General features: G+C 45.4%; 1 protein-coding gene across 1 annotated transcript in view; it reads right to left on the bottom strand.

Moving 5' to 3' along the window:
- Positions 1-22,803, bottom strand: part of LOC122931293 (retinol dehydrogenase 7-like) — an 81,673-nt gene that overhangs the window by 26,326 nt on the left and 32,544 nt on the right. The window contains exon 2 of the mRNA XM_044285359.1: positions 8,457-8,788. Coding sequence (XP_044141294.1) covers positions 8,457-8,769 — 313 coding nt within the window. The 5' untranslated portion in view covers positions 8,770-8,788. The remainder of the gene's footprint in view (positions 1-8,456; positions 8,789-22,803) is intronic.

Below are 22,803 nucleotides of genomic sequence, written 5' to 3'. Positions count from 1 at the left end.
ATTCTCCCACCGGCCCCCAGAGATCATCCATTACTCCCCCTTTTCTATACATTGTGCACATAGATATTGATTTATACATATGGTTTTATATTTTTTATTTTTATTTTTTACATTATTGCACTTTTATATTGTGTGTGTTTTTTTTTAGACATTATATTGTATATTACTACCGCTTCTTTAAGCGCGCATGTATTATTATATGGAATAAGATAGATATAATATATTGAATACGTGCAATAACAGACTCTATGATCATGTAGAAAACGCAGAGTCTGAATTCTTACATGAAATTATCACAAAATCCAGTCCCGCTTTGAAATAAAGATACCGCTGTAGTATAATCCGGTCTATGTTTTTGTAATGAACACGATGGTATAAAAAGTGACTATGTCCCTCATTTACATTATATACCACTGAGGAAGTGACCAGGTAGGTCTTGAAACGCGTCTGGTTAAACAGAAAAAACGTAGTCCCACCAGCAACTTCCATAAGACTGAACAGAAACGGGTCTGAACAGTGGGCTATCTAATTGGAAGATCAACGCACACAGCCACGAGTCTTACTCGTCGTTTCTGGATCCTTATCCCACATGCGCTGAAAATCAATGTGCCGGCACCAGCGCAGGGATACAGATACCAGCAGCTGTAAAAGTCAGAACAGCACGTACTGTATGTATAAACTACCCAGCCAACAACTAACAACTACGGCATAACTAGACTTGGGTAAGCAGCAATTGTACATACTATTTTATCTGGCATATCGGTGCTATATATGGATCTGAATATCTTATGAAAGGAACTGCACTATAGCAGATCAGCGGTGCGTTATATACAATCATTGGAGCCCAGTTCACACTCATTTGTCCAACTGACATTGAGCAGATAAAAAGGACACTACGGAACGTTTTATTTTATACAATAGTGCGAGAGCTCTGCACTATTAAGGATAGAGGGACTGGACAGTGATTTATGAATTAGGTTATATTTTATGTATCCATGTGGTTTGTTTTATTACAGTAATGTTTTTATAGAAGCATATTAAGCTAAAGTGGTTTAGCAGGCCAAGCATTATGTTGGAGAGCGCTCTCATTTATTGCGTATTAAAATCAGAAGAATGGCCTGTACTAGATATATAAATAAGTGCATATGTTTATTATTCAGGCAGGATAAGGGCTTGTTTACAGGACCGTGTGTATTTTGCGGTCCGCAAAAAAATGTGCATTCCAACCACACCTGGAAAGTGTTAGCCAGGGACGATCCGGTCACCTCCAGTTCCCGAGGTACTTCGGCCTTCTCTTTCCCGGTCAAAAAACATCAGGGCCTTGAGGACTGCCTCATAGAACTGGATGAATTTCCCTGTGTTGCCTGCGCTCCAGGAAAGCACAAAATAAAGAGTTGTACAAGGCAACCTGTACCAAGTAGACCGCAACTTTTTTGTACCATGCCCAGGTTTTGCGCATGGCGTTATATGGCTTGAGGACTTGATCACAGAGATCAACCACTCCCATATACCGATTGTAGTCGACAATACAATCGGGCTGGAGGACCGTTGCCGCGGAGGGACAGGGGTGATGCAGTTACCATGAATTGTGGACAGTACAAGGACATTGCTCTTGTCCTTATATCTGACCAACAACAGGTTTCCACTGGTAAGGGCATGGGTCTTACCCCTGGGGATAGGTATCTGGATGGGGTGGGTAGGGAGGCCGCGTTGATTTTTCCGCACGGTCCCACAAGCGGACGTGGATCTGGCGGCGAGGCACTGGAACAAGGGGATACTAGTATAAAAGTTATCCACGTACAGGTGGTAACCTTTATCTAGCAGTGGGTGCATAAGGTCTCACACAAGTTTACCGCTAACACCCAGAGTGGGGGGACATTCTGGGGGTTCAATACGGGAATCTTGCCCCTCGTACACACGAAACTTGTAAGTGTACCCTGAGGTACTCTCACAAAGTTTGTACAGCTTCACGCCATACCTCGCCCACTTAGAGGGAACATATTGGTGGAAAATGAGTCTCCCCTTGAAAGCAATGAGACACTCATCAACCGCAACCTCCCTTCCAGGTAAACAGGCCTCCAAAAATTTGGCCCCGAAGTGATCGATGACCTGCCTGATTTTGTACAGACGGTCATAGGCAGGATCACCTTGGGGGGGACAAGCTGCATTATCTGCATAATGCAGGCATTTGCGGATGGCCTCAAACCGGGTACGTGTAATGGCCATACTGTAAAGTGGGGTCTGGTAGAGGACGTCCCCACTCCAGTAATGCCTGACACTGAGTTTTTTTTACTAGGCCTATGTGCAGCACGAGGCCCCAAAACAAACTAATCTCGGCTGCACTGACCGGAGTCCAGCCACCGGCCCTAGGCAAAAAAGGAGCCCCACCATCAGATTCACAAAGTGGTCACTGAAAAAAAAGACAAAAAAAAAAAAAAGACTATATTCAGTGAAGCCCACTGTGGGAATCTGGATTCCTGCTTGGCCAACAAAATTAGGAATCACAGGCTCAAAATTGCTCTGGGGTTCACCAGAAAAAATCACCGGTAGGGAGCTCAGGTGGACTTATCTGGTGGGCCGGAAAACTAGTATGAGCCCCAGAGCTGCTCGTACTAGTGGAGGCCACAGGGTCCCTGGCATGGTGGTTCCCTTTCTCCGTCTCCTCCACCTTGGGGGCTCATCATCATCGCTAGATTAGGAGGAGGACGCGGATGAAAAGAGGAAAGTGGGGTCATCCTCGTCCTCACTCGGACTCTCGGATTCGGAGGCAAGCAGGGCGTATGCCTCCTCGACCGAGAACGTCCGGCGGGTCGTAGGGGAGTGTGTGTGCGTGCGTGGGAAACTTTATTCAGTGTGTGTGGGGGACGGGTGTTCGCGTACTTTGGCCTACACCTAACAGAAAAAAAAAAAAGTGTAAATAATAAAAAAGATTCAAACGCGCTAGCGGTACGAAGCTCATCAGCGGTGGGGTGGACGATGCGCTAACAGTCAGCGCATGCAATAAAAATAAAAATACTTGCGCCCCCAATAAAATTGTGGGTGGGGAGGGGTGGCAACCTGCAGCACCCCTGGGGGGGGTCTAGGGTCACACAGCAGAATGCTGTGGATCCCAGACACCTGATCCGGGTGCTAGACCACAATAAAAAAAAAAACACTTTTTTTTCACTTAATATCCCTGCCTAATCTACCTCTCGCTACCTCACCCGAATACACTGATGGCACAAAAAAAAATGTACACTACACCCGAGCTCCTCTCTCTCCTGCTCCACGAACGTGTATGAGCGGGGAGAGGAGCTCCGGCAATTCAAAATTGCCGCTGCGCCTTTCTACCTGCCCAGCCGGCCAGTGAAAAGCGATCCTGAGAAGTGGCGTGATCGCAACCTCTCAGGATCGCAGGACAGTGATTGGTGGTCTATTATAATACCAACGATCACCGTCCTATTCCGGGTTATCAGGTCACCAGGGACCCGAATAACCTGGAAATGCAGCAAACCGCAAGTATGAATTGACCTGCGGTTTGCTGCAATTGCCGACACAGGGGAGGGGGTCACAGGACCCCCCTGGGCATTGTACCAAGGTGCCTGCTCAATGCGCGGCGGTGATCGGAAATGCACAGGGAGGTACGCCCTGTGTCCGTAACAGGTTAAACACACATGGTGTTATGGGATAAAACTTTTTTTTTAAGTAGCTTGTTAGAGGACCAAGCATCCAAAAATGATGCCAGATCTGTTCTTTGACCTCAGACAGAGTGTGAAAATCCTCCTAAATCCAGGCTTGGTTTATTTTGAGAATAGTGATGTTTTAGCAGTAAAACTTGTGCCGGATAAAAACGGATGAACCTCTTCTACGGGCGCTGCCAAGGATACCAAATAGATGAAGCGTGTAGTTAAAATGGCTTCACCAATAGCGCTCTCCCAGAAGAGAGCGCACCAGCAAGATATAGGAAAGGCTGGCTCTGCACCACGGCCCCCCTCTTCCCGCATAATCCGGGCGCTAGGGAGCCCTTTCCTACCTATATAAAATAAAGAAATAAAGAAATCAAACCATCAACATAGCACTGATGGGATCTACATCTAGGACTTGTTAATTAGTAGCTACACAATAGAAAGCCCCTGCTGTGTTACACACCTCATCCAAAATCCCCCCCCCCCACAGTTGTTCTGTTTGTTTTAAACTTGTTTTATTGTCCTGATGAAGGGGGTAATTCATCCTTGAAACGCGTAGACGTATTAAAGCCATTTTAACTACACGCTTCATCTATATGGCATCCTTGGCAGCGCCCGTAAAAGAGGTTCATCCGTTTTTATCCGGCACAAGTTTTACTTCCACTCCAGCACCCATACGTATTTGGGTGCAGGCAGGAACCCAGGCTGCAGCCAAGCACCCGTTCGCTGGTCGGGATATACACCAGCAAGAGCCTATACAGCTGTTGTGACTATCTCACAACAACCTCTAGTAAGCGAATTTTATATGCATATTCATCAATATTGTCAACAGTACCACACATGAGGCGCTGTTCTCTCTCTCTTTTTTTTCTCTCCTATTTCATTAGATTTTTTAACTGTGACAGAGGACAACTTGGTCTGTTTTGCTGTCACCATGCCACTTAGCATTGAAAACCCTCTACAAGATTACACTGGAGGCTGGGCAAGAAGGAAGACTTTGAAAGAAGACATACTGTGTCAGTTTGGGCCACTTCTCCATTCTTCCTGCCCAGAAATCGATGGGTTCAGGGAGCAGGGTGTACACCAGAGACAGGCCAGAGTGTAGGTAGACCTGAACCTTGGCACTGAGGCAAAAGCTCGTGGCCTGCTGATTGGCCTCAGCCTGGCATGGCACATGAAAAAAAAAACTGCTCCATCATGTTGAGCAGACTGAACTGGCTGCTGCTACTGTGGCTTCTGCTGCTTGTGGTGGCAGGAGGAGAGTTGACTATGGGCGGTGGAGAGGGCCTCCCTTTCAGACACAGGCAGGTGTCTCTGCACGCCAAAATCAATGTTTCCTTGTTATAACGTAATTTGTCCTCCAATTTTTCTTTGATAGTGAAGGTCTAAAAGCATGGCTATCCAGTAATCATCAGACTGCTTAATGTCAACAATGCATCTGTCAATGGGTAAGAACGTTAGTCTACAGGTCGCCATTCTGGCCAGTGTGCCCAAGGAGCCAGTTCTTTCCAACTCCATCCCCCCACTGAGACGATTGGGTGTCGTGGCTAGTGTCAATGTCATCATCATCATTATCATCATCTTGCTCCTCCGACTGCTCTTCTTCCTCCAGTGGCAGCACTTCCTCTTCCATGTGAGTTTCTCATTGTAGGTCCCAACAGCTACAGGGCGGACAGCAAAGTGTGTTAACTGTTTTTCTTTCTCCTCCGTTGCCACCTGCATGAGCTTCTCCTCTAAAATACATATGAGGGGGATGAGGGACAGCTGCGGCATGAACGGAATGAGCTGCTTAACACATGCTCCCTGCTGAGGTGGTCTGGTGCACGAAACTATCTGAAAGGGACAGTTTCCTGGAAATTGTGAGCACCTAGCTCACAGGCTAGTGTAGTTTAAAAAAAAAAAAAAAAAGCATTCAGGGAGCAGGCTGTTGTGGCTGATGTTGTGGCTGTTGTCGCTGACCACGTTGCTCAGTTGGAGTTAGCGGGGTGACAGCCAGTGGGATGTTTGCTGCTTGATATACTTTAGCAGCTACTTGTGACTGTGCTGTGTGACCACTTTCGCCCAGGCCGATCAACTCTAACACTGCATGACAAAGCTTGACTTAACACGTGCTCTAGTAAGAAGGGAAGCAATTATGTGCTCTGATGCTGTTGGGGATGGTAGAATGTCCACAGAGGAGGAGGCAGATAAGTGTCTGCTGTGGAAGCCAGACCAATGAAATTGGGGAGATAAGGGGGGGCTGAAAGGACTTGGCCATGTTGCTGACCCAATGTTGTTGTTCATTGACCCAGTGGGTGTGCCAACCTTGTGGTCAAAAAACATCATATGGGAGTTGCTCGCACAGAGATAAAAGCAGCCGAGCCTGGCTTTGCTCTGGCACGTTTTTTGCCTAACCTACCCACAGTGTGGTCGGCACCAACAGATCCCGAAGTACCAGACAAGAAAAAAAAATCCAAAATTAAAAGAATGAGTCAGCACTCCAATTTACAGTGAATATGGTGTAGGACCTGGTTTATTCCTCAGCAACATGTCAGCCCAGAACAATAAGGCCTTTGTCAAATCCCAAAGCAGACATGGCTCTGGTTGTTCTTTTGAAGGTATGTCACCTCTGGTCTTTTTTGCTGCCACCACCAGACTTTTCCACTAATGTTGTTTCTTCCACAGTACCCCTATCTGGCTTCCAGGTCCTGTCCAGCACACAATCATCATCAGAGGCCTCACCCACCCTTTTATCAGACTGTGAGATATCATGGTGGGCTACCCGGCCCCCCTCCCCTACTCTACATTTGACCCAACTGCCACTGTCGCTGCCCCCACCACCAATGTGATGGCTACGGGTGCCACTATTACCACCATCATCAACATAGCTATGCATGGAGTCCTCAGCCCAAACAGTGACTGCTCTTACAAAAGTCATCAACAAGGAGACTTTCTTGACTATCTGCATTGCTATGCTACTGGCAATGCAGGGAGGCAGAGGGAAGCTATTCTAATGTATATAGGGACAGTTATATCATATTACTCTCTGTATAAACGGTTGAACAGCTTCCCCCTGTCTCCCTGCATTGCCAGTAGCGAGCACTTACCACTCACTCAGGCATCACTCCTGGTGGCTGCTTCATTACACAACGTGCCCGGAGTACAGGAGAAAAGCTCACTGACAGCGCTGGCCAGCAACTTGGACCTAAATGTATAAATATATATTTAATTTATAGTTATGACTGTACTGTCCCCAATGAGGAAGCAGTGAGGACAGATGCCCAGGACCTCCCATACCAGTCTATCTTCCTAGCCAGCACAGGACTATGCTGTTAGGAAGATAGGTGTGCCTGAGCAAAGCTCAATTGAGAGAAAGCTGCTAAGAGACACTTCTGCCCAAGTTTCCTACTATAAATAACTGGTTTACCTAAGTAAAGTATATTAGAAAAATGGTACCCCTACACATTACCCCCCTTTAAAAAAAATAATAAATGTGTGAACAGGTTAAAATACATGACGCCAATATTTACTGCAAATGAAGACTGCAGTGAAGAAGCTCTTAGCGCATATTATTGATCAAAAATATGTCGGGCCCACCTACCAGACGACAAGTTAGCTTCTTATCCGGTGGGACCTACTCTAACATGGAGGGTCCAGCTCCATTTTCACTCTGATTTAGAAACACCAAGGGCTGGGGGATGTTGCCAAGTTCCAAAGAGGATGCCTGGTCCTCTATAATATACATATAAGCAAAAAAACTGAACAGCACCTCCTGAGACAAATCGCAGGTGCAAGCTACCCGGCAATAATACAGCAAACAAATAAAGTAGCAGCACACCACTAAATGCACTAATACTGAGTATACAGGTGAATGTGTGAACAGGGTCAAATACATGACGCCTATATTTACTGCAAATGCAGTGAAGAAGCTCTTAGCGCATATTATTTTTTTTTGCTTATATCTATATTATAGAGGACCAGGCATCCTCTTTGGAACTTAGCACTCCCTGCCCATCCCCCAGCCCTTGGTGTTTTTAAATCAGAGTGAAAATGGAGCTGGACCCTCCATGTTAGAGTAGGTCCCACCTGATAATAAGAAGCTACCGTGTCGTCTGGTAGGTGGGCCCGACATATTTTTGATCAATAATATGCGCTAAGAGCTTCTTCACTGCATTTGCAGTAAATATTAGCGTCATGTATTTGACCCTGTTCACACATTCACCTGTATACTCAGTCTTAGTGCATTTAGTGGTGTGCTGCTACTTTATTAGTTTGCTGTATTATTGCCGGGTAGCTTGCACCTGTGATTTGTCTCAGGAGGTGCTGTTCCGTTTTTTTGCTTATATATATATATATATATATATATATATTCATACACACACACATACTGAGGGCACTGGGGGGCCATTATTCATGCTAGGGACACCAAGTGGGCCATTCTTTATACTTAGGCGGTACAAAGGAAGACATTTTTATACTGGGGAGCACTATGAGGGGACATTATGTATACTTAGGGCACTACAGGGGTTAAGATTAAAAGAAAGCCAATTAGATGCATCCTTTTAAATGGCCGTTTTTAATGGCCATTTAAAACACATGCAAAATATTCATTAAAAATAAACAGACAGACAGAAAATGGATGCACATGGATGCAAAATGTAGTCTAATACAGCACTTGGTAGAGCTCTCCGCATTTTTTTTTTTCCGGTTCATACTGATTCTGATAAAGAAACCTCCACATTTCTATATGAAATTAGTGGCATTCTAATATAAAGTATATTTATTTGAATATTTTTCTCTTTTACTACTCACCGTGATTTCCAACAATACTAGCAATCCACTTGGCAGCTGAGCTGACACTCTGACTGTCTGCAACATCTAGAATTACTGTTTGTAGTCGACTTGATGCCTCTTTCTTCAGCTTCTCAGCCCCGTTCTCTGTTAGACATGACGCCAGCACTTTCATCCCACGTTTGTCCAGTTGCTTGGCCAGCACATTTCCAAATCCAGTGTCACATCCGGTAATGAAGACATATTTATCAGTGAGGTTTTCTAGGATCTGACTCTGTCTGTACCATCTGTACAGGAGAATAAGAGCTAACACCACCAGCAGGGGGAGCCACATGACAGGACCTTACCGCGGCCTAGGAAAAGATGCAAATAAGATGACTAATAATATCATGAATATTATTTCACATAGCGACATGTCAGCCATTACAAATGTATACTTCTTTCCAGATACAAGGTTACAGTGGAAACATGTATTCTTACAAGAAAGATACTAACATTTAAAAATAACCATTATTTGAATAGGTGCTGTTAAAGGAGTTTTCCAAGCCCTTTACAGATTCTAGGTAATACGTACTTTGCATTATTCTCTGGAAGAAAAATTGTTTAGTATTTACCTGTCCCTCGCTTCACCCATGCTGCCATCTCAGCTGCACTCTGACAGGCTGTGGGCTTTCTGTTATGCAGCTGAACAGGAAGAAAAGGGCCCACATCCAGTCAGTACCCAGACAGAAGAGCCCACAGCCTGTCAGAGTGAAGTAGAAATGGTGGCGTCAGCAGTGCAGAGGATGGGTAAGGGCAGCATCCTGTATAGAAATCTTATTATACTGCAAAAGAAAGTGCAAACAATAAATTTTTGTGTAATGTATACTTATGTCGTATTTTCTGTTTGTATATAGTAATCACAGGCCATCATCTTAGCCACCACTAGATGTGGCTCTATACAAGAGAAGGAAGAACATTCTAGAGCCAGTCTATTCCAATGAGAGAGTCTGTTATAGTCTAGCCTAGCGTAGTGCTAGGAGAAGGAAGCACAAAAACAGTGAGGAACAGAAGTATTTGAACACCCTGCGATTTTGCAAGTTCTCCCACGTAGAAATCATGGAGGGGTCTGAAATTCACATTGTAGGTGCATTCCCACTCTGAGAGACAGAATAAAAAAATAACAAATATCAAGAAATCACATTCTATGATTTTTTTTAAAGAATTTATTTGTCTTCCACTGCTGAACGTAAGTATTTGAACACCTGAGAAACAGCAAGAATTCTGCCTCTCAAAGACCTGTTACTGTGCCATTAAAAAGTCCACCTCTACTCCACTCATTAATCTAACTAAGTAGCACCTGTCTGAGATCTTTAAAGACCCCTGTCCACCCCAAAGTCAGTCAGATGCCAACTACTACCACGTGCAAGACAAAAGAGCTGTCAAAAGACACCAGAGACAAAATTGTGGACCTCAACAAGGCTGGAAAGGGCTACGGGGCAATTGCCAAGCAGCTTGGTGAAAATACAGTGCTGCCCATAATTATTCATACCCCTGGCAAATTTTGACTTAAAGTTACTTTTATTCAACCAGCAAGTAATTTTTTGACGGGGAATGACATAAATGTCTCCCAAAAGATAAGAAGATGATGTACAAGAGGCATTATTGTGAAAAAAAAAAAACATTTCTCAGTTTTTATTTACATTTGAGCAAAAAGTGTCCAGTCCAAAATAATTCATACCCTTCCAAATAATCAATAGAAAAGCCTTTATTGGCTATTACAGCAATCAAACGCTTCCTATAATTGCAGACCAGCTTTTTGCATGTCTCCACAGGTATTTTTGCCCATTCAATCTTTAGCAAAGCCATCCACAGATTCTCAATTGGATTCAAGTCTGGACTTTGGCTGGGCCACTCCAAAACGTTATGTTGTTGTCTGCTAACCATTTCTTCACCACTTTTGCTGTGTGTTTTGGGTCATTGTCATGCTGAAATGTCCACTGGTGCCAAGGCCAAGTTTCTCTGCAGACTGCCTGATGTTGTCGTTAAGAATCCTCATGTATTTCTCTTTTTTCATGGTGCCGTTTACTGTGATTAGGTTCCCTGGTCCATTGGCTGAAAAACACCCCCAAAGCATTAGGTTCCCACCACCATGTTTGACAGTGGGGATGGTGTTTTTTGGTCGAAGGTTTTTCCATTTTTAAGCCAAATAAAGGAAACATCATTGTGACCAAACAATTCAATTTTTGTTTCATCTGACCATAACCCAGAAGAGCAGAAGTCTTCTTTGTCCAGATGAGATTTTGCAAAGGCCAAGCGAGCTTTTGTGTGCCTTATCTGGAGAAGTGGAACCCAGCAGTCTGCAGTGTCCGTTGGATTGTCTGCCTTGAGGCATTGCCACCAGCAGAGCCCAGATTCACCAGGATGGCCTTGGTGGTGATCCCTGGATTCTTTTCACCTCTCTATCTATCCTCCTGGCCAGCACAGGTGTCACTTTTGGCTTCCGACCACGTCCTCTGAGATTTCCCACAGTGCGGAACATCTTTTATTTTTTGCTCAAATGTAAATAAAAGCTGAGAAATATTTATTTTTTCCACAATAATGCCTCTTGTACATTGTCTTATTATCTTTTGGGAGACACATATGTCATTTCCCGACAAAAAATTACTTGCTGATTGAATTAAAGTAACTTTAAGTCAAAATTTGCCAGGGGTATGAAAAATTATGGGCAGCACTGTAGATCAACTGTTGGAGCAATTGTTAGAAAATTAAAGACGACTGTCAGTCTCCCTCGGACTGAGGCTCCATGCAAGATCTCACCTCGTGGGGTATCACTGATGATAAGAAAGGCGAGGAATCAGCCCAGAACTACAAGGGAGGAGCTGGTCAATGACATGAAGAGAGCTGGGACCACAGTTTCAAAGGTTACTGTCGGAAGAACACTACGCCGTCATGGTTTCAAATCATGCATTGCACGGAAGGTTCCCCTGCTCAAGTTATCACATGTCCAGGCCCGTCTGAAGTTTGCCAATGACCATCTGGATGATCCAGAGGAGGCATGGGAGAAAGTTATGTGGTCAGATGAGACCAAAGTAGAACTTTCTAGAGGTCTAAACTTCACTCGTCATGTTTGGAGGAAAAAGAAGGATTAGTTGCATCCCAAGAACACCATCGCTACTGTGAAGCATGGGGGGTGGTAACATCATGCTTTGGAAGTGCTTTTCTGTGAAGGGGACAGGACGACTGCACTGTATTATGGAGAGGATGAATGGAGCCATTTATTGTGAGATTTTGAGCAACAACCTCCTTCCCTCAGCCAGAGCATTGAAAATGGGTCGTGGCTGGGTCTTCCAACATGACACCGACCCGAAGCACACAGCCAGGATAACCAAGGAGTGGCTCTGTAAGAAGCATATCAAGGTTCTGGAGTGGCCTAGCCAGTCTTCAGACCTAAATCCAATAGAACATCTTTGGAGGGAGCTGAAACTCTGTGTTGATCAGCCTTAAAGATGTGTGAATTTTATGCTATATATTTGTATATCTAGGATTGTAATGAGTTAACTTTTTCTACATCCAAGTGCCCACCCACCCCCCTCTTTGTTTCAAGATTGGAGAAGAGAGGGGGGGGGGCAAAGGGCTGTGCTGTGAGAGGTGTCTGTTTTCTCATCCTTGTACAGGCGAACCAACAAGGGAGCTATATAGAGAGTGAAGTAGTGCAAAAGCCAATTATATGGCTCGATGATATGTATATATTATTCACTGCCTATAGAGAAGCACCTCTTTGAAGTGTCACATATGAGGTAGGCAGTATTCTTGTTAGAATAAACTCCATTACAAAATGGCGATGGTAACCAGATGTTTACATTAGTTCACATTCCAAAGTAGGACCCAGTGCGCAGAAGCCAGGGTGCTATCTCCTCTCTCTTATCTCTTCCTCCTTTTTGACCAATGAAACAATGTTTTAGCCTAAGAGAGGACTGCCCTCTTCTGAAGATGTATATACGCTTACCCCATGTAATAAAAGTTAGAGATTGCTTTGACCAACTTCTGTGTCAGTGTCTAGTTTCTCAGCCACGCGTGGATATTAACCCCTGGGGGGGTACATTGATTTGGAACACCAGAGTGTATCTTAAATGCCTTAATTTAGGGCGGTTTAGAAACAACCCCGAAACCTGACAGATCTAGAGGAGATCTGTGTGGAGGAGAGGGACGAAATCCCTGTTGCAGTGTGTGCAAACCTGGTCAAGAACTACAGGAAACGTTTGACCTCTGTAATTGCAAACAAAGGCTTCTGTACCAAATATTTACACTGATTTTCTCAGGTGTTCAAATACTTATGTTCAGCAGTGCAAGACAAATACATTCTTTAAAAATCATACAATGTGATCTCCTGAATTTTTATTTTTTTATTTTTTATTCTGGCTCTCAGAGTGGGAATGCACCTTCAATGTGAATTTCAGACCCCTCCTTGATTTCTAAGTGGGCAAAATCGCAGGCTGTTCAAATACTTCTGTTCCTCGCTGTATGTAGCTGACAGGCCAGGTCATCTTGGACCTGGTACTATCTAGGATAGAGCCAAAACATTTTGAGAAAGCAGACCAGATGCAAGAGAGGTGTAGAGAAAAACCTGTAGAGGTGGTCAGTTTAAAAAAAAGAACGACTCCTACTGCATCCTTTTTCAGGAGAAGTCTGCAGTGCATGAGCACACACCACACAGTTTATCCCACCTGTGTATATTTTCACATCCCATGGTGGAAGAGTGTTTTACCAACCTGTACAAATAATGTAGCAAAAGTGTATGCCTGCCACATAGGGGAATGCCCTAGTTGTTTGCAAGATATTGCTTAAAGCAATGTATTACACCCCACATCTGGATGCTAAGGTACAAGTCAGTTAGCAAAGTGCAACGTAAGAAAAATTGCTTCAACTATTTTAAAGTCACTTTTTGGTTTATGATTATCTGTGCAACTGTAAAACTGGAACATCTGAGGATACTACACTATTGTTTAACATAATCTGGTCCATTACGAGCAAGACCTGTCCTAAATTGTCTAAACTTTATTAATAGAATTGATGCTCTGTCTTCGCATTACCTATCCTCACTCACGGCTTACTAGATATTGGACTTAAACTGACCGTGCCTTATCAAAAATAAAAAATAACTTTTATTTAAATTTACTTAAAACATAGTGTAGTGATGCTAAAATGTAGCTGAATAAGGGTTAGGTAGCCAGGTCTCTTATTTCCACTTGAGGAGTGGGTCAGTGTAGCGAGCTGCTCCCCTGAATCACTACAGCCTACAGTCTCTTTCCCTTACAGTCTCTAGTCTCGGGTAGGGGAAGACTCTAGTGGCTGTATGTCGGAGCACTCGCCCTGAAAAGAGCGACCCACAGCCTGAGGATACCTCGGGCCCGGTCTAAATTATACCCTTCCTATATTAAGATCTGCTTCTACTAGATACTTCAACGCATTTCGCCTTGGATAATGGGCTCCTCAGGAAGCAGTCTCTCTAGTCTCAGCGTTTTTCAGAATAATCGCAGTGGCAACAGGATCGCTACCTTGCCTTCCTTATAAATACATAAGACCTCCCCTTCCTACCTGTGTCAACATCACTGGGCGGGCTGGGGAGGATCAGGCAATACTTACCTCATTACGATCTCGCTCCCTGCTCCTGCCCCTAGGCGGACGTGACGCACAGGGGGAGGGTCCGTTACTATGGGCACTCCCCCTCTCCCTGTCCGATTTGCTGCTGCAATGATCAGCATCGCGATCTGACACTTACTGGGCACAGAGGGGCATTTCTTTTATCACTACTGCACTCATCTGCAGAGCGATCTGGCATTAAGGGAGTATAGGGAGAAGTGTTTCTAATCACTGTTACATAGATCAGTGAGATGTTTCTATAATCTGTGGGTATACAGAGACATATTATTGTCAGTCACAGCATTATATCCTTTCACTCTGTATACAGTACAGACCAAAAGTTTGGACACACCTTCTCATTCAAAGAGTTTTCTTTATTTTCATGACTATGAAAATTATAGATTCACACTGAAGGCATCAAAACTATGAATTAACACATGTGGAATTATATACATAACAAAAAAGTGTGAAACAACTGAAAATATGTCATATTCTAGGTTCTTCAAAGTAGCCACTTTTTGCTTTGATTACTGCTTTGCACACTCTTGGCATTCTCTTCAAAATGCTTTCAGTGTTACTATGGCACCCAGGACGCTATTAAAGTCCTGGTTGCCATAGTAGGAGCGGGGAGCGGGGGAGCAGTATACTTACAGTCCGTGCGGCTCCCGGGGCGCTCCAGAGTGACGTCAGAGCGCCCCATGCGCATGGATGACGTGCCCCGGGAGCCGCACGGACGGTAAGTATGCTGCTCCCCCGCTCCCCGCTCCCCTTTACCATGGCTGCCAGGACTTTAGGGTCCCGGCAGCCATGGTAACCATTCAGAAAAAGCTTAACGTCGGATCCGGCAATGCGCCGAAACAACGTTTAGCTTAAGGCCGGATCCGGATCAATGCCTTTCAATGGGCATTAATTCCGGATCAGGCCTTGCGGCAAGTCTTCAGGATTTTTGGCCGAAGCAAAAAGCGCAGCATGCTGTGGTATTTTCTCTGGCCAAAAAACGTTCCGTTCCGGAACTGAAGACATCCTGATGCATCCTGAGCGGATTTCACTCCATTCAGAATGCATTAGGATAAAACTGATTAGTATTCTTCCGGCATAGAGCCCCGACGACGGAACTCTATGTCGGAAGAAAAGAACGCAGATGTGAAAGAGCCCTTATAGAGTGAAAAATACTATAATAACTAGTGTTGAGCGAGCATGCTCGGCCAAATTGCTGTTCGGCTTGAGCATCGCTATGCTCGGCACATGGCTGTACTCGGCTGAGAACAGCATGTGCTCGAGCGCCATGCTCGAGTCTCATCCCCACACGTTTTGTGGCTGCTATGCAGCCAATAAACTTGCAGGTAAGTACTGCCCTCACTGTAATGCCAGTAGCCATGTTTGCTACTGGCATTACAGTGATTGGCTGGCCGGAACACGTCATCGGGTGCTATATATAGCACTCGATGACGCATGTTGGGCACATTTGTAGTGAGGGAGGGCTGCGCTTCGGTAGGGACAGAGAGTCTATTGAGTGTGATAGCAATCTATTTAGTAGAAAAACGTTTCAAAGACCCAAAAGTCATTTTAAGGACACTTGTGTGTCGTGGCAGGCTAGCAATATTTTATAGCTACGGTACCATTTTTTTTTCACAGCATTTTCAATACTTTTTCTATAGAGGGTGTCTGCAGTGACTTGTGACATCTGTCCAATACCTTCTGTGTGTCAGGGCCAGAGACAGGAGAAATCAAAGTGAAAATTACTATATTTTTTTCCTTTATTTTTAATACTTTTTCTATAGAGGGTGTCTGCAGTGGACTTGTGACATCTGTCCAATACCTTCTGTGATGAAAAATATAAGTGAAATTTATTTTCCTTTTTCCATACTTTTCCATACTTTTTCCATATACTATGCTTGCTGTGAACTGTGACATCCGTCACACATCTTGTGTTTCAAGCGTGCATATAACATTTAAAATGAAGAAGGCGAGTATTAAGGGACAGGGAAGTGGCCGTGATGCTGATGGTTCACGCAGAGACCTTGGCCCTGGGTGCGTTGAAACTGTGCCTGCTGCCAGAGCACAAGAAAAACAATCATCAACGATGCCTAGTTTCATGTCCCAGTTTGCAGGGCGACGCAGGACAATGCTCGCAAAGTCAGCATAGTGCGACCAGGTGGTCAGTTGGATTGCAGCAGATAATGCTTCCAGTCAGTTAAGCGTCTTCCACCAAGTCCAGTCTCAGTAGCCAGAAGTCTGGTCAACACAATCGTCACCCTAATCCTCCTTCCTCCCACCATTTACAGTCTGGCCAAACAAGTGATCCCACACTCAGATATTCCGAGGACCTCTTTTCATCACCATTACTTGATTTGGCCCTCTCGCCAAGCACGCTTGAAGAGGGACATGAGATCTTGTGCCCTGATTCCCAACCTCTTGAGCATCCACAGTCACAAGAAGATGACGGTGGGGAACGGCAATTAGTGTTTAATGAGGTGGATGATGATGAGACACAATTGCCAATGAGTCAACCACAATTACTGTCTCAAGAGGTTGATGAAGAGGAGGAGACACAGTTGTCAATCACTGAGGTTGTAGTTAGGTCAACAAATCAAGAGGATGATCAGAGTGAGGAAGTGGAAGAGGAGGTGGTGGACGATGAGGTCACTGACCCAACCTGGGAAGGTTTAAAGCCGAGCAAGGACAGCAGTACAGAGGGGGAAGGATCTTCAGCACCACAACAGGCTGGAAGAGGCAGTGGGGTGGCAAACAGAAGAAGGCGGGCCACACCAAAACAGGCCCGCAACTGTTCCATGGAGCAACCCTTTGTGTAAATCTCCCTTGCCAAGGGGTAGGTGTTCCGCAGTATGGCGCTTTTTTGAGGAAAGTGCAAACGACAAAATAGTAGTTTGCAACCTGTGCCACACCAAAATGAGCCGGGGAGTGAACACTAGCAACCTCACCACCACCAGCATGCTCTGCCACATGGCATCCAAGCACCGTAATAAGTGGGACGAACGCCTGGGTCCACAATCTGTGTCTGCGGGTCACACCACTGCCTCTTCTTCCCCTTTGATACTTGCTGGCCAATTGCCTGTCGAAGGCGCAGGCAAAAATACCTCCTGCCCTGCACCTGGACCTTCTCAAGCACCATCAGCGACCACATTCACTTCCCTGTCTTAGCGCAGCATCCAAATTTCATTACCCCAGGCATTTGAAATCAAGAGCAAATACCCAGCCACCCACTCACAGGCCATAGCACTAAATGCGCGTCTTTCTAAATTTCTGGCCCTGGAAATGTTGCCATTTAGGCTTGTGGACACTGAGGCCTTCTGCAGCCCGATGTCGGCGGCCTCCCACGGTACTCTGTCCCCAGCCGACACTATTTTTCAAGGTGTGCCATGCCCGCCTTACACCAACATGTGTCTCGAAACATCACACGTGCCCTGACCAATGCAGTTACTGGGAAGGTCCACTTAACCACGGACACATGGACAAATGAATTTGGCCAGGGACGCTAAATTTCCCTTAAGGCACACTGGGTGAACATTGTGGAGGCTGGGAGCGAGTCGTACTCTGTGATGGCACAGGTGCTACCGACGCCAAGGATTGTGGGCCCTAATTCCATCAGGGTTTCCGCCAGCACCTACGTTAGTGGCTCCAACCCCCACCTCTCTTCCACTTCCACCTCAGAATTATCTGCGTGCAGCATCAGTCAGCCTTCAGCCGTTAGCTGGAAGCAGTGTAGCACTGCAGTGGGGAAGCATCAACAGGCCGTGCTGAAGCCGATATGTTTAGGAGACAAACAGCACACCGCCGAAGAGCTGTTGCAGGGGATAAGAGACCAGACTGAGCTGTGGCTCTCACGGCAGAGTCCGTACTTCCTTGGGCAACCGAAGAGGGGAGACAAGGGGAACGCACAGCAGTTCCAACATGGCCTGGGACCGTTTCATGACACCCCGCCAGCTCCCTCACCCTGATGTGTGGCCTAGTGTCACAAAGAGGGAAACGTTTTGGAAGATGGTGAAGGAGTACGTAGCAGACAGTGTCAGCATCCTCAGTGATCCCTCAGTGCCTTACAACTATTGGGTGTCGAAGCTGGACACGTGGCACGAACTGGCGCTCCACGCCTTGGAGGTGCTGGCCTGCCATGCCGCCAGCGTTTTTTCAGAGCGGATATTTAGTGCTGCTTGTGGCATTATAACAGATAAGCGTATCCGCCTGTCAACTGATAATGCTGACAGGTTGACTCTTATAAAAATGAACAAGGCCTGGATTGCCCCAGGCCTCTCGACTCCACCAGAGGAAAGCGGATGAACAAAGGCACTTTGAATGTGTTTAATGTACTCAATACACTGTATTCCCATGTCCCCCTTCCACCACAAAAAAGGGTATATGGTTAAATCTTCCTTTTCTCATCCTCCTCCTCTTGCATCATATCAACATGCTTATTCGTCGCATATAATGCCCTTGCATATATGCCCTCGCATATAATGTTTTACAGGGTCAGCTCACCTGCAGGCCCTTGCATATAATGTTTTACAGGGTCAGCTCACCTTCAGGCTCTCGCATATAATGTTTTACAGGGTCAGCTCACCATCTGATGACGACTGCAAAGTCTTGCCTGTTGGTACTTTGGCACACATGGCTGACTTCATGTTAGGCTGCATTTCCCACGACCCGTGCGTTATACGCGTTTTAGACAACACTGAATACTGGTTGTTCACCCTTCTCGACCCCTGCTACAAAGAAAACTTCTCATCTCTTATTCCTCTGGTGGAGAGGACAAGCAAAACAGTGCTACACCAGAAGGTCCTTTTTGAAAAATTGCTCCAAAGTTGATAGGGAAGACATCCAAATGGATCATCAACGACACGGGGACGTGCGATCACCTAGAAGTTATCTAGAGTCAACAAGGCGGCAGTAGGCCCTTACCTACAAGTCCAGTCTCAGTAGCCAAGAGTATGGTCAACACAATCCTCACCATGATGGCACACTGGGCAAACACTGTGGAGGCCAGGAGAAAGTTGACTGCTGGCACCAGTTTTGCCCTCCAATAGATCCTCATGTTATTTATCGGCACTACCTCCCCGAGTCGGGAGTGGGTAATTGCCGCGTGCCTGCTGCCTTCCTTGGATGCTTGTGCTTTAATAACTTTACCCACCCTCTCTGGGTGGTTCACAATTATGACAAAAAAAGTGGCAAGGCAACAACAGCCAATCAGATTTCAGCCATTGACCTCCCTTGGATGTGGTAGCTGTTTCTCAGGCTCCCTCTCCAGCATCGAACTTTGATTCCCTGCTACCCGTGATCACCATGGTAGGCACAGAAAAGAGCATTGAAAGTTGATAGGCAGACATCCAAATGGATTGTCGCAGTCACGGGGATGTGCAATCGCCAAGAGGTTATCTAAAGTCACCAATGCGGCAGCAGGCCCCTCACCCCTAATGTTTTAGAGGGTCACCAGCAGGCCCTTGCTTTAAATGTTTTTGAGGGTTAACAGCAGGCCATCAAAAATAATTTTTTAATGGTGTGTATGATGCCCTACTTTATGTGTAACAAAGGGTGTTTTGGAGTGCCGGTTCCTTGTAATTTTTGGCAGCCCTTTCATTTAGTGCATAGACTTTATGAGTGTAGGAGTCCCACTACCTGAACTATTGTACCACAATGTGAATGAGGCCCTCCATTATGTCATATACAGGTTGTATCGGAGTACCTCTTGTAATTTTTGGCAGCACTTGCACTTTATATACAAGCAAATATACAGTAAAGAATGTTTCTTAACAAATTTCTTCTCAAATTTTTTTTTTTATTATTGTTGTTGTTTTGTGCGTATTATTGTCAGTTTGTAAAAGTGGCGTACTACTCGGATAACATGGTTCCCAGCAGCGACCTGGGAGTCCAAGATGCATCCAGACTTCCTCCCCATTCTGTTAGGCCCCTTTCACACGGGCGAGTTTTCCGTGCGGGTGCGATCCGTGCGGCGAACGTATGGCACCCGCACTAAATCCTGACCCATTCATTTCTATGGGGCTGTGCACATGAGCGATGTTTTTAACGCATCACTTGTGCGTTCAGTTGAAATCGCAGCATGCTCTATATTTTCCGATTTTGACGTGACGCAGGCCCCATAGAAGTGAATGGGGTGTGTGAAAATCGGATGGCATCCGCAAGCAAGTACGGATGCCGTGCGATTTGCACGCATGGTTGCTAGGAGACCATCGGGATGGAGACCCGATCATTATTATTTTCCCTTATAACATGGTTATAAGGGAAAATAATAGCATTCTGAATGCAGAATGCATAGTAAACCAGCGCTAGAGGGGTTAAAAAAAAATAAAAAAAAATTTAACTCACCTTAGTCCACTTGCTCGCGAAGCCCGGCATCTCCTTCTGTCTCCGCTGCTGATGAACAGGACCTGGGGTGAGCTACTCCATTAAATACAGGTTAAGGACCTTCGATGACGTCACTCCGGTCATCACATGATCTTTTACCATGGTGAATCACCATGGTAAAAGATCATGTGACGTACCATGTGATGACCGGAGTGACGTCATCGAAGGTCCTTAACCTGTATTTAATGGAGCAGCTCACCCCAGGTCCTGTTCATCAGCAGCGGAGACAGAAGGAGATGCCGGGCTTCGCGAGCAAGTGGACTAAGGTGAGTTAAATTATTTTTTATTTTTTTTTAACCCCTCTAGCGCTGGTTTACTATGCATTCTGTATTCAGAATGCTATTATTTTCCCTTATAACCATGTTATAAGGGAAAATAATAATGATCGGGTCTCCATCCCGATGGTCTCTTATAACCATGTTATAAGGGAAAATAATACAATCTTCAGAACATCAATCCCAAGCCCGAACTTCTATGAAGAAGTCCGGGTTTGGGTACCAAACATGCGCGATTTTTCTCACGTGAGTGCAACGCATGACAATGTTTTGCACTTGCGCAGAAAAAAATCGCGCATTTTCCCGCAACGCACCCGGCTCTTATCCGGGCAAAAAAAATGACGCCCGTGTGAAAGAGGCCTTACTGAACCATTTTGGTGGCGTTTCCATCAATTTCTAACCTTTTCCTAAGAACCAGGCACCCTCCCCTCTTCAGAGCAGGAGTTGCCCGGTTTAATGCTCGGATTCTCCAATTGACTTCCATTATACTCGGGTGCTCGGTAGAGCACCGGAGCATCCTGATGTGTTTGGCCAGAGCACCCGAGCACTTTGATGCTCGATCAACACTAGTAATAACTAAATGAGCTTCCCTCCACAGACAAGTACAAAATATGGATTACCTAAAATGCCCTGAGAACCCAATTAAATATTATACAATTATTGCCATCTTCTATCATGGCTGTATCCATAATTTCTACATTTGCAGTCTTGCAGCTCACTGAATATTGCTACACAGTTTACATTTCCTGTATAATTAACAAACTGTGGCTCTGGCACAGGCTGATAGTACAAAGGTTAATCCAAGTTATTGATATAATTCACTGTAAATACAGTGCAACAAAGTAATCTAGCTAGATGTTGACATCACAGGGCTCTAATTCCAGGGATTCAACATTCATAAACTGAAGGGCTTTTGAAATCTCAGCATTTTGGTATGGCCATAATTTTTCACCTTTTCATTTGCCGTGGCTGTATGAACTTTGTATGCAGGAAAAAGTGTATAATTTGTATCTTGAGGTGGTTTTGGGGTTATTTTTAAAACTGTTCCAGTTTCACACTGAAAAATGACTTCATTCTTTAGGTTATTATAGTCATGTGGAATAATATGTGTCATTTTGGTTTGTTTTAATGTAATGTATGCACAATAAAATGTATTTTATACTAAATAATGACATTTTTGTGGACTTTTTTTGTCAATTTTTAATGCCAATAAAGTTTTCACTGTTATTAGGTCATACATGCCTCTAGCATGTATGACCTAATGACAGACTTGTACTTACCTTCTCATTTCCACTCTGGTCTTGTTCCCAGGCTCCTGTTCAGCTATCTTCCAGTTTAAAAGGTAATAATGTCACATGAAAGGCCATAAAAAATAATGCCTATCGAAATGTAATGTCCCCCAGGAACCTCCTAAAAAGTAATAATGCCCCATGTTGCTCCTTAAAGGGATTCTGTCACCTCCCCTAACCCAAACTCGGATTTTAAAGCAGTCATGCAGCACAGCTTACCTTGAATAGGCTGTGCTCTTCTATCTTGTAATCCGTCCAGTAGTTTATGTGAAAATCGACTTTTATGGTTATGCAAATTAGCCCTGAAGGTGCCCAGAGGGGCGTTTTGTTCCCCTTAGTGAGCCCAGTACCGCCCCTCTTTCAGTGCCCAGCCCGCCTTCCTTGCACTGTCTAACCGCCCCCAGCCTGCCACAGCCTCTCCTCCCCCTCCCTCACGCCGAATGAACTCTCGCACAGGCGCAGTACCCACTGAGGGCTGCGCCTGTGCGATCTGCAGGAGACTGAGGGCAGGAGCTTTATCCTCGTCACTGGGCATGCGCCGAGCCCAGTGACGTCCGATGCTCGCTCTTCCCTCAGTCAGCAGGGAAGAGCGAGCATCGGACGTCACTGGGCTCGGCGCATGCCCAGTGACGAGGATGAAGCTCCTGCCCTCAGTCTCCTGCAGATCGCACAGGCGCAGCCCTCAGTGGGTACTGCACCTGTGCGAGAGTTCGTTTGGCCGTGAGGGAGGGGGAGGAGAGGGATGAGAGGCTGTGGGCAGTTAGACAGTCGCAAGGAAGGCGGGCTGGGCACTGTAAGAGGGGCGTT

Source organism: Bufo gargarizans, chromosome 3 (genome assembly GCF_014858855.1).
Source record: "Bufo gargarizans isolate SCDJY-AF-19 chromosome 3, ASM1485885v1, whole genome shotgun sequence".
Classification (NCBI taxonomy): domain Eukaryota; kingdom Metazoa; phylum Chordata; class Amphibia; order Anura; family Bufonidae; genus Bufo; species Bufo gargarizans.
The sequence above is the reverse complement of the archived record's forward strand: the minus strand, read 5'-3'. Positions and strand labels throughout refer to the sequence as shown.